The sequence below is a fragment of the Mytilus californianus genome, unplaced genomic scaffold (assembly GCF_021869535.1).
Source record: "Mytilus californianus isolate M0D057914Y unplaced genomic scaffold, xbMytCali1.0.p SCAF_1, whole genome shotgun sequence".
Classification (NCBI taxonomy): Eukaryota; Metazoa; Mollusca; class Bivalvia; order Mytilida; family Mytilidae; genus Mytilus; species Mytilus californianus.
In genome coordinates this window covers 11,592,657-11,607,742 of record NW_026262581.1, presented here as the reverse complement: position 1 = coordinate 11,607,742, position 15,086 = coordinate 11,592,657, and the positions used below count along the sequence as shown (strand labels likewise).

General features: G+C 30.7%; 2 protein-coding genes across 2 annotated transcripts in view; one reads left to right on the top strand and one right to left on the bottom strand.

Annotated features, from left to right (window-relative positions):
• Positions 1-6,295, top strand: part of LOC127700068 (uncharacterized) — a 75,875-nt gene extending 69,580 nt beyond the window's left edge. Inside the window, exons 48-54 of the mRNA XM_052203563.1 lie at positions 203-393; positions 1,029-1,199; positions 2,004-2,139; positions 2,380-2,451; positions 3,508-3,652; positions 4,314-4,464; positions 5,215-6,295. Of these exons, the coding sequence (XP_052059523.1) occupies positions 203-393; positions 1,029-1,199; positions 2,004-2,139; positions 2,380-2,451; positions 3,508-3,652; positions 4,314-4,464; positions 5,215-5,352 (1,004 nt within the window). The 3' untranslated portion in view covers positions 5,353-6,295. The remainder of the gene's footprint in view (positions 1-202; positions 394-1,028; positions 1,200-2,003; positions 2,140-2,379; positions 2,452-3,507; positions 3,653-4,313; positions 4,465-5,214) is intronic.
• Positions 6,296-7,922: 1,627 nt separating this feature from the next.
• The window catches only part of LOC127700498 (uncharacterized), a 32,214-nt gene continuing 25,050 nt past the window's right edge, over positions 7,923-15,086 (bottom strand). The window contains exons 20-23 of the mRNA XM_052204034.1: positions 14,331-14,368; positions 13,254-13,397; positions 12,361-12,412; positions 7,923-9,221 (exon numbers count right to left, since the gene is read on the bottom strand). Of these exons, the coding sequence (XP_052059994.1) occupies positions 9,046-9,221; positions 12,361-12,412; positions 13,254-13,397; positions 14,331-14,368 (410 nt within the window). The 3' untranslated portion in view covers positions 7,923-9,045. The remainder of the gene's footprint in view (positions 9,222-12,360; positions 12,413-13,253; positions 13,398-14,330; positions 14,369-15,086) is intronic.

Sequence of the window (15,086 nt, the reverse complement as noted above, 5' to 3'; positions counted from 1 at the left end):
CAGATTTATAAGATTTAAAACTCAAATTCCTTACTATAAAAGTTTTTAGTTTGAATTGAATTTTCTATCAAATGGTATGATGATAATAAAGTGTTGTAATTTCATATGAAATCAATTTAAACAAATGACCACAATGAGCATACATGTTGTTGTTGTTTTTTTTCTTTCTCTTTACTTAAAATTTTACCTATAAATATTCCAGCTATATTGAATATAACTGCTGCACCAAACAATGGAACCCAAGGATCCTTGTATCAACTTCTACGACAACCACCTGTTACAATGACAAGTCCTCCCACCAATGTATACAACAAAACTATCACTGATACAATCAATATAACATTGTCATCAGAATGTCTAAAGAGATGTCCATCATTTAGAAATATAATCAAGGTACTTTTTTCTTTAAATGAAGGTTTGATCGCATGAGCTGAAATATGCATATTGCATTATCTGACTGAATGAAATATATTTTGTATCTGTATTTAAGATGTTTTCAACAGGATCTAAAAAAAAACCAAAAGACATAGGTTACAGCTGAATAACTGGAAAAGACCCTTCAACAAGAGATATATGTGCATGTAGGATTATTAGATTACAGAACAGACAGAAGAAGAGTGCATGAAAAAATGAAAGATGTGCATACAGCATGCATCCAGATATTTGGATGATATAAATATAGGTTCTTACACAATAGATAAATGTCTAGGCAATAATATATTAAAGCTCTAAACTGCCTTGAGTCTTGAAAAGAGAGATCTGCCATCATGTCTTTCATTCAAGGGTAGAATTCAAGGATTTTTGTTTATAAATTGCAAATATTACACCACCCCAAAAAAAAATCAATTTCTTTTTCTGTTAAAGGGATCATGTGTTTTTCATTTGAAGGGGATAAGATACCTTTTAATTGAACCTCATCAGTGTTATTTAATATAAGGTCTACATTTTAAGACTCTCTTTGGTGATCGAAATATAAAGTAAATGAAAGCTGTGCAGCATTGTGAATTGTCTTTAAATTCTATTTACAGTCTGCCAACAACAGGAACAGCACAGAAACAAGACACACACCTTTAGGTATCCCTGTGTTGCAGACATATCCTAGATTATCTGTAGATTTGTTATATCAGTCATCACATATCACTGGATTTGATAGAAATCTAAAAAGTCCTGCCTGGATATCATACACTATTGGTCAAAATGTGAGTATCATCAAGTTTTATATGTATATATGTATTAACTATCTAGAGGTATACATTACCTGCTGAGAGGGTCATAATCATGAAAAACTAACTATTTATGTTTTCATGAATGATAGAGAGTGTAAAGAGCTATATGTGGCCTAAATAAGTCATAATAATGGAAAAAGCAGATACCAAAGATGATATAGGGGCTATGATAACATTAAATCAACAACTTTTCAGAAATATTATATCAAATGTTTGAACAGTAGTTATTTAATTACATTAGAGTTTAACTGCCTCAACATTTGTTAAATAACAAAATCTATAATCAAATTAGATCCCTTGACCTTTGACGTCAAGTGCAAATAATTGAGATTTCTATGACATTTTTGTGTCCACCCCAAAGCTATATACATCCTTGTTTGCCATGGCATGATCTGTCTAGTGCACCATAGTGCTTGTTTTTTTGGGATAAAAAACTGTTCACATCTCCATATATGTTCTAAATTAACATAATAAGACCTTTCCAGTATACTATAGGTTTTATCCAAGGGAGTCATGCCTCGCACCCTCATATCATGAACTATTTAAATATCTCTGCAACTGTAAAAGATTTCCACCTCTAAAACCCTATACCATCTTTCTTGTGCAACATAGATTTTTACCTTTCCTTTATGGCAGTGACTTCTGTAGATGAAGGGGAAAACACAGATTCAACCACTACAATAATTTCTCCTTGTGTGTTTTCATGTTTTTTACAAGCTTTTGAAAATAACAATTATTTGTGATATGATTTTCAATTGAATTTTGCTCTTTTTGCAGTCAACTACCAGAGAGCTAGATCCTGGGTGCATGTTACCAGACAAAAGGACAGATACTCTTTCTAGTGATAACAAAACATGTGCAATTGATAGTAACTTGCCTAATAATTTTACCTGGGCATCATTTATGATTTCAGGTAAGTTATTATAGCTTACAAACACTAAGCAAAAATAAATCTTACTGTGCACAAGGATTACCTCAGGTAAATTGATTCAGGTTCTTCAGTTGTTACTGTTATTGTGATAAAATATTAAACTTATTACTTAATATGCAAAATTTGAAAAAGAAATATGATCTGAAAAATGAAGAAATTAAAATATAGTATGCCTTTACTTCTATAATGTTACAATTGACAATAGATCCATTTTATTTTCAGATGACAAAGAAGAGACGGGTTATAACAGATTATCATCAGTATTTTTACCTGTCTATAAAGGCTTTTATATGGGTAAGAAAGGAATATTTGCCCATTACTTTCAATCATTTTCATAACAAAAATCAGTACATGCCATGTGTTTTTTGTAAGTACAGGGCTCTATTGTTATTGTTACAGCTTCTCCATCTAAACCCTTAATCATAATTTAATGAAACTTTTTCAAACATTCTTAACAATATAATGATATAGTGCACCTTTTATTTTGTTTTTTATCAGAATCATTTTTGGGGTTTCCTTTACCAAATCATAGATTTGCAAGGGACTGGGGGTATCATTTTATGAGCCTTGCGCGCAAAATTTCTAGTTTTAACTATTCTGAGGTTAAACTGTATAGGTGCTGAAGAAGTAGTGAATTTAAATGATACAGGATATGAGGAATACAACAATCTATTTTTGTTGATTTCTTGGGTAAAGGTAAACCATAAATTTAAATGTTCAACGAAAATCAAATTATCTATAGGCTTGTATGGAGATTTGGCAAAACTACAAAATCTTATATCCATGAAGATACACTTTTCCACAATCTACGAAAATTGGTATCCACAAAAAATAGATTAATCCACAGTAGCATTATTATACACAATAAAAATGACAAGAATTAACAAAAATATTAGACAGTACAGCAGACCGCCTGTCACCAACATTGTACTTCTCTAAGCAAAGACGAACAATCAGTTTTACATACACACCAACCTCCTCTTTGCTTATTGAGATCACATGTCTTTAAAAAGTAAAATACACAACTAAACATCTGCACAGACAAGCTGCCAAACAGGATGACCATTAACTTGAAAAAAGAAAGTAATAATGTCACATAATTTTGGGAGCTAGGTCAAAATATGCTTGCTACAACAGGGTGCTAGCTAAAGTAGCAACAGATTTTTTTTAATTAGTGTATATGCAAGTGGCTTCTCTTATGGCCATGACTTCATTTCCTAGCTCTTTGATAAAAATCTAAATAAACTTGACACAAAATGTCAAAAAATACTATGAATGATTGCATTTTTATGCTGTAAAAAGAGTTTTTAAATCAAAATAGTTTTTAAGGTTTCAACTATTTTTCTTCAGGAATCTGGAATAAATTGAAAGAAAAAATTAATCAGTGGTCGGCAAAATACAAAGCAGTAAACATTATAGCAGGTCCTGCATATGATTATGATTATAATGGCCAAGCTGACACAACAGATATTTTACAGAAATATATTAAAAAATTGTATGTATTATGATTATAATAGGATCATTACACAAGAACACTGGTGTATATTTCTATTGGATATCTAAGTCTTAACAATTCGTTCAGAAAAAATTTAGCAAAGAAAATAAAAAAAAACATGTGCAAGGTTGACCTATTGAAAGTTCATATTTCATATTTTATCTTTTACATGTAAATATAACACTTTATAAATTTGGTGCCTCTGATGGGGTTTCTGGATCTACCTTCATCAGGAATGCTCAAACCTAAAATTTGAAAGCTGTGGATGTATAAATACTATGGACATAATATAATAGCTAAAACCATCTAAGGTAAACTTTACCAGAGGAAGTTAGAACCTTGGTTTTTCATAATAATTTCTGAATTTATCAAAAAATGTATGTTGTTAATCATGTCCGTTGCAAAGCTGTGACTACTAGACTGAAGATACCATCAGGGACTAACAGTCCACCAAGCTGTAATCAACATATAACATACACTTTTGAAATTCTTATGCATAATTCATTAAATAGTTGGACTAATGATAATATTTTGTTTCATTTGTAACTACTTGTTGATGCCAAATAATTAAATGTTGACCTTTAGTTGATTTCTGGATTTTTTTTTTTTTTCTATAAATGAAATGGCTTCAAGATTTTAAGAATTTGTTTTGTATTTGTAGCCATGGTAACAATACAGACATTGCCATACCTAGTCACCTTTTTCTTATAGTGACTAGATGTGATACTTCAGGGTCCAATTTAAATTTGTGTTCCAGTCTCAGGACCATGTCATTTATTTTACCTAACATACAATATGATAATAATTGTCAGGTAAGGTCATATATTGTCATGGCAATGAAACAAGTAATAATAAGTTGATAGTTGATATTATATGACTATAAAACTTCTGTTTTCTTATTGGCTAAAAGCATAGGGAATCTTCTTTCGTAAAACATTATAATTACTGCAGGAAAAATCTTGAGAGGTTAATAAAAGATTTGAAACAAATAACATGTGCCTAAATATAGTAATGAAGAATTTTGTGAGCTATGGTAACTGATGTATAAATAAAATGTTTTTTATGGGATAACTGAATAAATATCAACCAATCAGCTCTTTCGTCATAAAAGGGTTTTGATATAGCAGACAGAACCTAAACAAAAGTGATCACAGACTGGTAAAATGAACCAATGGTCTAATGGATATATTTGACAATCTGAAAATATTAAAATGACACTGAGAACTAAATCTAATACATTCATGCTTTCAATTAAAAAATATGCATTTCTGCTTATATCACTTTGTTAATCTGCAACTCCTTGTAGAATTGAACCAAACTTGAAGTTGTACACCTACTAATTTAATTTTGATCCGACTTGATTTAGGGTAACACATACCAAAATGTTGACCACCATTTCTGCTTATATTATTTTGAGCATGAAGGTGACACAAGTCTTTCAACGTTAGTATTCAGTATATTAAAAAAAATATAACTAAATGTCATCTAAACTGATATAATTTAATTCTGCTTGAACTTGTGAAGATTTTAAAATGAAAATCAAATGATATTTTTATTTTCAGAGTGCAGAGGACTATTTGACAGACAATGAGGCCAGATTAAGGGATATAGAATTATTGACTGGTTTACAATTTTATGTTAATTATAAAAACAGTTTACAATTGAGAACATTTTTACCTCATGGTTTATGGAGCATTTAAAAACCTATCTGTGATCTTTTTAATAATATCCAAGATTTTTTATTAATATTCAGAATTTATGTGTATAAAGATATATCTTTAATGTATAATTTAGTTTGATAGAGACAAGACATATTTGTGCAAAAGAAAAGCCAATTACCCTCTCTATTTTAGAAATAGTGAAACTGATTACATTTTTGTATGTTTGAGGAATCAGAGTATATAGTGATGACGTCGCATTGTTATCATGGGTGATAGACTATACTAAAACATGATTTGTATCTTTTATATAAAACGACTGATTTAATGTAGAAATGATTTTATAATTACCAGTTTGAATTTCAAGAAACCTTAGTGTTAGCATTGACTGTTTCTGATAGTGCTACATTTACTATATTATAACATGAAATTGCATTTAATTGGATTGTTTAATATTTTTATGTCTGAAATATCCCTCCGTCCAAAATTTTGTCTCATCAGCAAAGTAGCTTTAATAAGGAAGGATGAAACTGGTAGAGAAAAGGATAGTAGTACAAACTCCAAATTGACATATCTACTAAGTATAGAAAATAAAGACATCAACACCCATGTTATACCGATTAATAAAGAATTAATAATGTCTATATGTCTCACCACATCTACTAAGTAGTTAAGTTCATATGGCTCATTTTGTCTTCGATCAAATTTAACTCAGGGTTTTGTACCATAAAGAAAAAAATAATGTCTTTTTTCAACAAATATCTTGACTGTAAAATCCTTACTTTTATAGTGTGTAACTTTTATGATTTTGTACATTTCTTAACACAGTTTTTTTTTTTCTAGAAAAATCGACTTTTTTAGCTTTTATTTGTTAATAATGCCTTGTTTTGTCACTCAAGTCTTAATGTTCAATGATGTTTTGTGTTTATATATATATTTGCATACAAAAAGGAAAACCATTCAATAAAAGAGATGATATATTTAATTGACTTATTACTGTTATTATGAAAAACATATTGATGCTTGTTATAACTGAACTGCAATCACCTTGTCCATCTGTCCTTTCATTACATTTTAGCTTCTGTATTTAGGAATTATTATACCCTGCATTCACCTTCTTCATCTGCTTATCCTTCCATCTGTTTGTCTGACAAATATTTCTGTTGCACTTTTCTCATTGAGTACTGAAGAGAATGACTGTATATTTGGTCAGCAGCTTGATATGGATGAATTGTAAAGTTTGAGCAATTTATCGGATTTTGCTGATAATTATTTAATATGCTGAATGAACTTTATTGTCACACATTCTCCAGTACTACATAACACAATAATTTCATATTTGGTCAGCAGCTTGACAATGATAAGTTGTAACGTGTGAGCACTTTTAGGATCTGTCAGACACCTACTTCCTGTTTTCCAATTTTTAAAATTACGAGTGGGGGGTATGCTAAGCACCATAATGCATGTTGTTTGATAATTGGTCTGGAACTTTATACTGATAAATGTACCTTGTAAGTGATTTTTAGATCTAATGTGCAGTCCCTTCCTGTTTCACAATACATGTTCTATGAACTTTTATCATACCCACTGAACATTGAATGTTTTGTATGACTTAAGTAAGAGTGGTGGTAAATTTTGCATGACAGCACATGTAACTTCTTGTTATTATTAACACTTTTTCTCTCAGCTTTTAACTATGATATTGAATTTCAATTAAATAAAATACAGGTCTTTCCTTCAAATCCAAATGAGAGCAGATATGGCTGTATGAGAAAAAGAACCACAAATATCTTAATGGTATAAGAACTGTCCATATGAGAGTCACAATAATATACCAAACATTCGCTTTATATGGTTTTTAATCCACCAGCCAAAATTACTATAAGTCTACATAAGTTCTGACCAAGACAAGCCTTCAGGGAAAACAATAAATTGATCTCAAGTTAAAGGTCAAATGTCATCATTATAGTATGCTGTATATCACCATATAGTGATGCACACACATGCCAAAAAATAACTTTATTTCAAATGGTAATGGTCTAGTTTCAACATCCCAGTATGTAATCAAAGAGCTCAATAGATCTAAGGGAAAAGAAGATACATGAGAAAAAAAATTACCGGAATAACCTTTAATAATGACAGTAAAACTTTCAACACCAAACGGCAAACCTGGACTACGACAAAAAAACCATGAAAACATACTTTAGTTACTTTCAGACATACATGTATGAAATATTACCTAGTTTTTGACAATTAAAACTACATAACTCTGAAACAACAAATAAAGTGAACACAGTTCAAACATATTCAGACCCCAAGACAAGGATTCCTAATAATTTGGTGAAGTTTGAATTAAGTACACTACCATGATCACTCATCAGGGAAATTTGATTTTTGACATTTAAAAAATTACTAACTTTTGAAGATTGAAGTTCCATGAAGGTGAAAATTATTAATATGTTTGCAGAGTCCCAAACCACAATTCTTAATTCTAAATTTGATAAAGTTTGAAATAAAACAAAAGTGAAAATGGTCAAAATGTAATTTTCGGATGGATATTGCTAATAATTTTATAATAGACTTGTTTGTTTTCAATCAAAATACAAGACCAGTTCATTCTCATATTTTATTTCTGCTCAGATAATAACAATATAATAAAACTTCAACAACAGTTTTTAATAATTAAAAACGATAAAAAACATGTGCATAATTATTTCATACAATTCAACTTCTCTATTCAATGTAAAAATAATTCTATTTATTTTTCAAATAATTTATTAAGAAAATGTATCAGACTTACTTTAATGCCATCTAAAGATTTTCAAGACAATCTAATATTAACACTATTCTTAACAATTGCTGTACTTTGATCAAAATATTTAACTAAAATCCAATAATTTGAATAGGTCAATTTTAGATCCATCTGAATTCTACTGCTCTTTTTGTAAGTATGATGATATAGTTCTTGACTCCAAAAATGTTTAAAACAAAGTAACAGACAAGAGAGTCAAATACTGGTTACACTTATTGCTGAAATAGGTAGAACAATACACACTTTTAAAATTTCTGCAATGCTGGCCAGTTGACCAAATAAAGCAAGGTGCTTATAAATAATCAGGAAATGAGACTCTTTTGAAATAGTATCTTTCTGAGGCATTACATTTTTCAATAAAATGTTTCAAAAATATTCAAAAATACATTCTGTGTTTAGAATTTAACAAACAAAATTGACACCACACTAAAAAAATAATCTAGAAAATGTGTAACTACATTCTAAAATTGTAAAAAAAAACCAATGATCTATGCATCAAAGTGATTTATGTTTACAATGAGAAAATGTGGAATTCAATGAAAAAATTATCAAAAATCACTCGGCCATAAAATGTAGGTCAAAGTGACTGATTTAAGCAGGTGATCAACACCATGACAGTCTTAACAAATGGTAAAGTAAATGTCATGCTATCTATATAGCATTTTGACTTTATAAGTACAAACAGAGTATATATCATAAGACAATGGAAAATGTTAGTGGTGGATATAAAATACTAATAATAATCATATTATCTATCTCCCCACTCACCCCCTTATTTCTTTTAGGTCTTAAACCAGCCTATATTTAAGACACATTCAAAATATGATTGTGCAAACAAACTGAACCCAGACTTCATTCAGAAGTATGCTAGCTGCTACTTTTAATATTATCAACAGTTCAACAATATGAATAAATATATGATTTCATCCAACATCCATTTCATTGTGCATATTCACAGTTAATGGAAGAGTTCTTCCACATTCAGATCCATCAAGAACCAAGGAACCGTTACAGTCTTCTAAATCTTGATTCAGGTTGCAACTGGATAAATTTACAACTACTAAATTGTCTATGGCTCTTCCAAGCTCACATAAATACTCTGAAACATTGATAACAAAACAACATATTTAACTTTATTTCAATAGTAAAAGTAGTAAATTAAATAAAGATATTAATACAGTAAATTAAACTAGAGGCTCTAAAGAGCCTGTGTCACTCACCTTGGTCTATATGCATATTCAACAAATGACACTCTCCAACATTGTAGACGAGAATAGAATTAATAACAAAAATCTTTGTTTTTTTTTTATCTTTTATTGCTGATCATTGAATTCTGTTTAGTTTCTCTCTATCTTATTTAGCTTTTGCTCATAACACAAAAGAGGGTTAAAAAAAAATCATAATTTAAGGGCAATATTTCCTATAAAGAGTAACAGTCTACTAATTATATCAGCAAAATTTGACTTGTTAGTAGGTCTTGTCTTGCTTTTCATTTTTGATTATTTCAGTTTCTATCTATTATAATTTTTATCATATAAGGCAAAACACAACAAAATGGTAAAAATCGTCATTAAAGGGCAATAACTCCAATAAGGAGTTGATGACAATTTCCGCCATTTGTCTGAATTGTAGATCTTGTCTTGCTGATCATTTTTGTTAATGTTAGTTTTTTTCTATCAGGTTTTAAGATATAAGACCAAAACGCAAAACAAATTGTACAAATCGTCATCAAAGAGCAATAACTCTAATAAAGAGTCAACTGACGATTTCAACAATAGGACTTGTTTGTAGAAATTGTCCTTCTGATCATTTTTGCAATTTAAAGTTTCTCTCTATCTATTAAAGTTTACAAGATAATAGGTAAAAATGAAAAAAGTGGTAAAATTTGTCATTTAAGGACAATAACTCCTACAGAAAATCGTCTGACAGTTTTGACATATATGGACAATTGGTAGAGCTCAACATTCTGAACAATTTTACCCTTTTCAGATTTCCTCTATTTATAACCGTTATCAGAATTATACACAAAACTTGCATTTTACCCCATATGTTCTATTTTTAGCCACGTCATCCATCTTTGTTGTCAGGCAGAGTCATCGGACACATTTTTTAAATTAAATACCCAAATAATGACTGTGGCCAAGTTTGATTCTATTTGGCCCAGTAGTTTCAGAGGAGATTTTTGTAAAAGGCTACAAAAATTTACGAAAAATTGTTAAAAATTGACTATAAAGGGCAATAACTCCTTAAGGGGTCAATTGACAATTTTGGTCATGTTAACTTGTTAGTAGATCTTACTTTACTGAACATTATTGCTGTTAACAGTTTATCTCTATCTATAATAATATTCAAGATAATAATCAATAAATTGCTTCGCTGAGCGCAGTTGTATACGACCACAGATGTCCAACTGGACCAACCCTGAAAAGTTGGGGCCAAAATGGACACAATATTCATGCTTGAAACAGGTCTGAATTTGGATTGTAATTAAATTTTTGACACATAATAGGTTTCTGACACAGAATAACTGTAGTCAAAGAACTTCAAATTGGTTATATGATTTGAATTTATATTCAATTTTTTGCTTTTGTGCAATACACTATGCGAATTGACCCCCCCCCCCCCAAAAAAAAAAAATTTACCCCGTTTTTTTGCGTTTGTTCAATACACTATGCTGTTGTATATTAATCCCCAAAAAAAAATATTTGCAGAAATTTTCTTTTAATTTCTGAAATCTGAAATGAGAAAAATTGTCGCCCTCCAATTTTTTTCACCTCCCCCCTTTCCCTTATTCCAAAAAATAATTGTTTCCCTCAAGTTATGGTCAGTATCTCAGACAATCATCATTTCTTAATACATAATTTACAAGCAGTGTAAGGGAGATAATCAAACATTGTTATTTAAATTGATTTGGATTACCCCCTTACACTGCCTTTAAATTGTCTCAATTGTCCTTAAACCGGAAAAACCCTTGTTTTCCCCCTTTTTTTGCCCCTAATTCCTAAATGGTTTGAGCCATAACCCCCCAAAGTCAATCCTAACCATCCCTTTATAGTATGGAAACTTGTGGTATAATTTCAGAAAGATTCATACACTTTAACACAAGATATTGTCTGGTAACTACAAAAATGCTTATTTGAGCCTCTTTTTTGGCCCCTAATTCCTAAACAGATGGGACCATAACCCCCAAAATCAATCCCAACCTTCCTTTAGTGGTTATAAACCTTGTGTTAAAATTTTAATGATTTCTATTTACTTATACTCAAGTTATTATCCTGAAACCATCTGTCTTCGGATGACGCTGACGACGACGACAACGTGATACCAATATACGACCAAAAATTTTTAATTTTTGCCGTCGTATAAAAACTGCAAATTTTTTTTTAAATTACCAATTTAGGGGTAGCAACCCAACAATGGGTTGTCTGCTTTGTCTGAAAATTTCAGGGCAGATAGATATTGACCTGATGAACAATTTTACCCCTGTCAGATTTATTCTAAATGCTTTTGTTTCAGAGATATAAGACAAAATCTACATTTTACCCCTATGTTCTATTTTTAACCATGGCGGCCATCTTGGTTGGTGGGCCGGGACATCAGACACATTTTTTAAACTAGATACCCCAATGATGATTGTAGCCAAGTTTGGTTAACTTTGGCTCAGTAGTTTCAGAGGAGAAGATTTTTGTAAAAGTTAACGATGGATGCCAGACAACGGACGTCAGACGATGGACGCCAAGTGATGAGAAAAGATCACTTTTTTAAAGAATATGTGAGATTAATTATTAATTATTATTAATTATTAATAATTATTAATTATTGCAATTTCAAAATGCTACATACAAATAATGCTATCAAATTTCAAATGCAAGTTTTTATTTTTGCCAAACCTATGCAATTTTCACAATGATAAAAAATATGCAACATAATATTACAAACAAAGAAACAGACTAATTGATAACAACTGCGATATTCCTGACTTGGTACAGGACATTTTAAGAAAAAATGTGGGGTTGAACCTGCTTTTATGGCTAGCCAAACCTCTCGCTTATATGGCCCTGTAGTTTCAGAGGAGAATATTTTTGTAAAAGTTAACAGATGACGACTGACGACGACGGATGCCAAGTGATGAGAAAAGCTCACATGGCCCTTTGGGCAAGGTAAGCTAAAAATTAACTGCCATTACACTTGGCATAATTTCAATAAAAAAATAACATGTGCAAGATCTATCTACTTACCTTTTGTTACATAGCTGCCTTTAAATTCAAGTGTGGTCAGGTTAGGTGAATACTGAAAAAAAGGATTACCGGTATAGAAAAAATAATCAAATGGTTCTGAAAATGTCTTCATTTTCTTCCAACTCTAATACTTCAAAGTACATTCAAATTTGAGAGTGACAGTGTAATGTACTAAGTCTGCTTCACTAAAATGGTCTTCATGCAATATTGTGCTAGATATTTGAATATGTTTAATAAACTCTAGTTTGTTCACGTTTTTTGCTATGGTTTTGTCAGCTTCTTTTCCACTTTGAGTTTTGATTCTTCCTTTGATATCTTCCACCTCTTTTTGTTTTGATAATGTCATTTAAGGTGGTACCCAACACCTTGACTAATATTAATTTGGCTCGTTTAATTTTCATAAAATTTTGACAAAATGTTTACTTTGACCCTCTGACAAAATTATAAAAATTTCAAAAAATTTGAACCAACCACTTTATCAGAAAAATTTCATTGGTTATATAGCAGTTTGACAAACACTAATTGTGATCATTGAGAAGCTTAATATTTCCTAAACAATACAACGTGATTAAAATGTTTAGCTGATTTTTACAGAGTTATCTCCCTGTAGTGTTAGGTACCACCTTAAGTAAGTTTATACAAATCTGTTGTCATAGACTTTCAAACAGTGTCATATAGGTGTGTTCAAACACAGTTATTGTCCTTGACTATACAATGCCCTTCAAATAGTGTATAGGTTTGTTCACACCAAACTGATCCTCCCTAGATGTTTAAATGTCATGAAAGTTTATCAATATACAATTACGTGTCCTAGAAGTTACACAATGTTATGTAAGTTTGTTAAATATGTATTAAATTTGAATAATATGTCAATATTATATATTCCTACTTACATGAGCTAAAACATTGGCAACATGCTGAACATGTAATACATGTAAAACCATGGTTTTGAGGGCCAGTAATGGAGAACTATGATTAACCTGTAGCTGAGATAACTTGTTTAGCTGTAACAACATGTGATTCAGTCTAGGACATCCCTATAAGTAAATAATAATAAAAAAAACTCTAATTACAAATAATATTTCTTGGCATTTCTGAAGGTTTGTGGAATAATGACACATTTTTACTTCCAAGAGTAATCATATCAATTAAGGATTTAGATGATATGAATGAAGTCCAAGGGCTGTAATTCTTTGGAATGTAGGCCATTCAAAATTATCTGTTATTCACCATTATAGACCAATAAACCAAAATTCAGATCAAATGTACAGAAAAAAGTCTGAACTGCTGTTGGATTTAAAAAGGACAGACATAGGTAATACAATATGCCCAAGCCACAGAATAGCAGAGGTATAAAAAAATATCTGTTTTTCTAAACAGTACATAATGCAGACACAGCATCAAAGTTCAGGTATGACAAGTCCAACGGTAAATAGAGATACTAATTTTTTTTGAAAAACATGTATTCAAACAACAATTTTTTATTTATGTTTTATTGTGATTACTTGTATATGTGAATTAACATTATGTTGTAAAGCGCTAAGTGTAATTTTCATATATAATGCCCTGTTAAAAATACTGCATAATAATAATGCAACTTAATGTATATACATACAGTTTAATACATGGCCTTTTCCATATCGGCCCGGTTATCATCCCGAGACCCCCATATCAGCCAGAGACATTAGTTGAGGGCTGATATGGGTCTATAGATGACACTCTGGCCAATATGGAAAAGGACATGTATAAATCGTTTTATCATATACTACCGATGTATGAACGCACCAAGGCTGATAACCCCATATCAGCCAGACCATGTGACGTCACACTGGGCTGATATGGGGTTATCAGCCTGGGTGAAAATTTATGGCTAGGTTACTTCTGCTCGTTACACATATGCAAAAACTATCATTAATGCTAAGAATATGATAAATCATCTTAAATCAGTGAACAAATTTGTAAGTATTTACCTGTATCCGAAGGTATAGTAACTTTGGGCAGAAAATTTCTGTAAAATAAAAATGTTGTATATAAAACCACATGGTTTAAAGAAATAGTATCAGTTTAGTTACAAAATCCATGCATATTAATATGTCATCATTCTCTGTATAAAGAAAGTGGTTGTCTTTAGTTTATCTTTTTTTTTTTTTTTCTTAATTTTGAGTTAACAACAGATCTTTAATATTTTTGTTATATTCAATCAAACTTTTCTGGACATATGTGATTAAGAGATGTGATTTAGAGAAATAAATTTTGTATATACACTTGTTTATTATAGCAGTAGATGTGTTGACCTTTAGATGTATTTTTGTGTTGTTGGTTTGCAGTCTCATTCACATCATTCATCATATTTTTTTCATGCCTACACTTTCTTTCAAATAAATTAAAATTATGTTATACCAATTAATACCAAAAAAGTCATTTCCTACTTAGCAAAGTTTCTTAGCATATCTTACAGTAACCCTTATTAATCCCTAACTTTCTTCAACAGTTCCATCTGTTGTTTTGGTGAGTTTGAACCCTGCACATGGCAAGTGAGCTCGACTCCAATCTTATTTGAAAAGGATTGTCAGTTTTCTTGCTGAAGGTCAGTGGTTCTCGACAAGCACTCCGGCTTCCTCCACCAATAAAAACTGACTGCTACAAAACAGCCTATAGTGCTGAAAGTGGCATTAAACACCAATCAATCCATCATCTGTTGTTTTGTAAGATAACAAATTCTATCT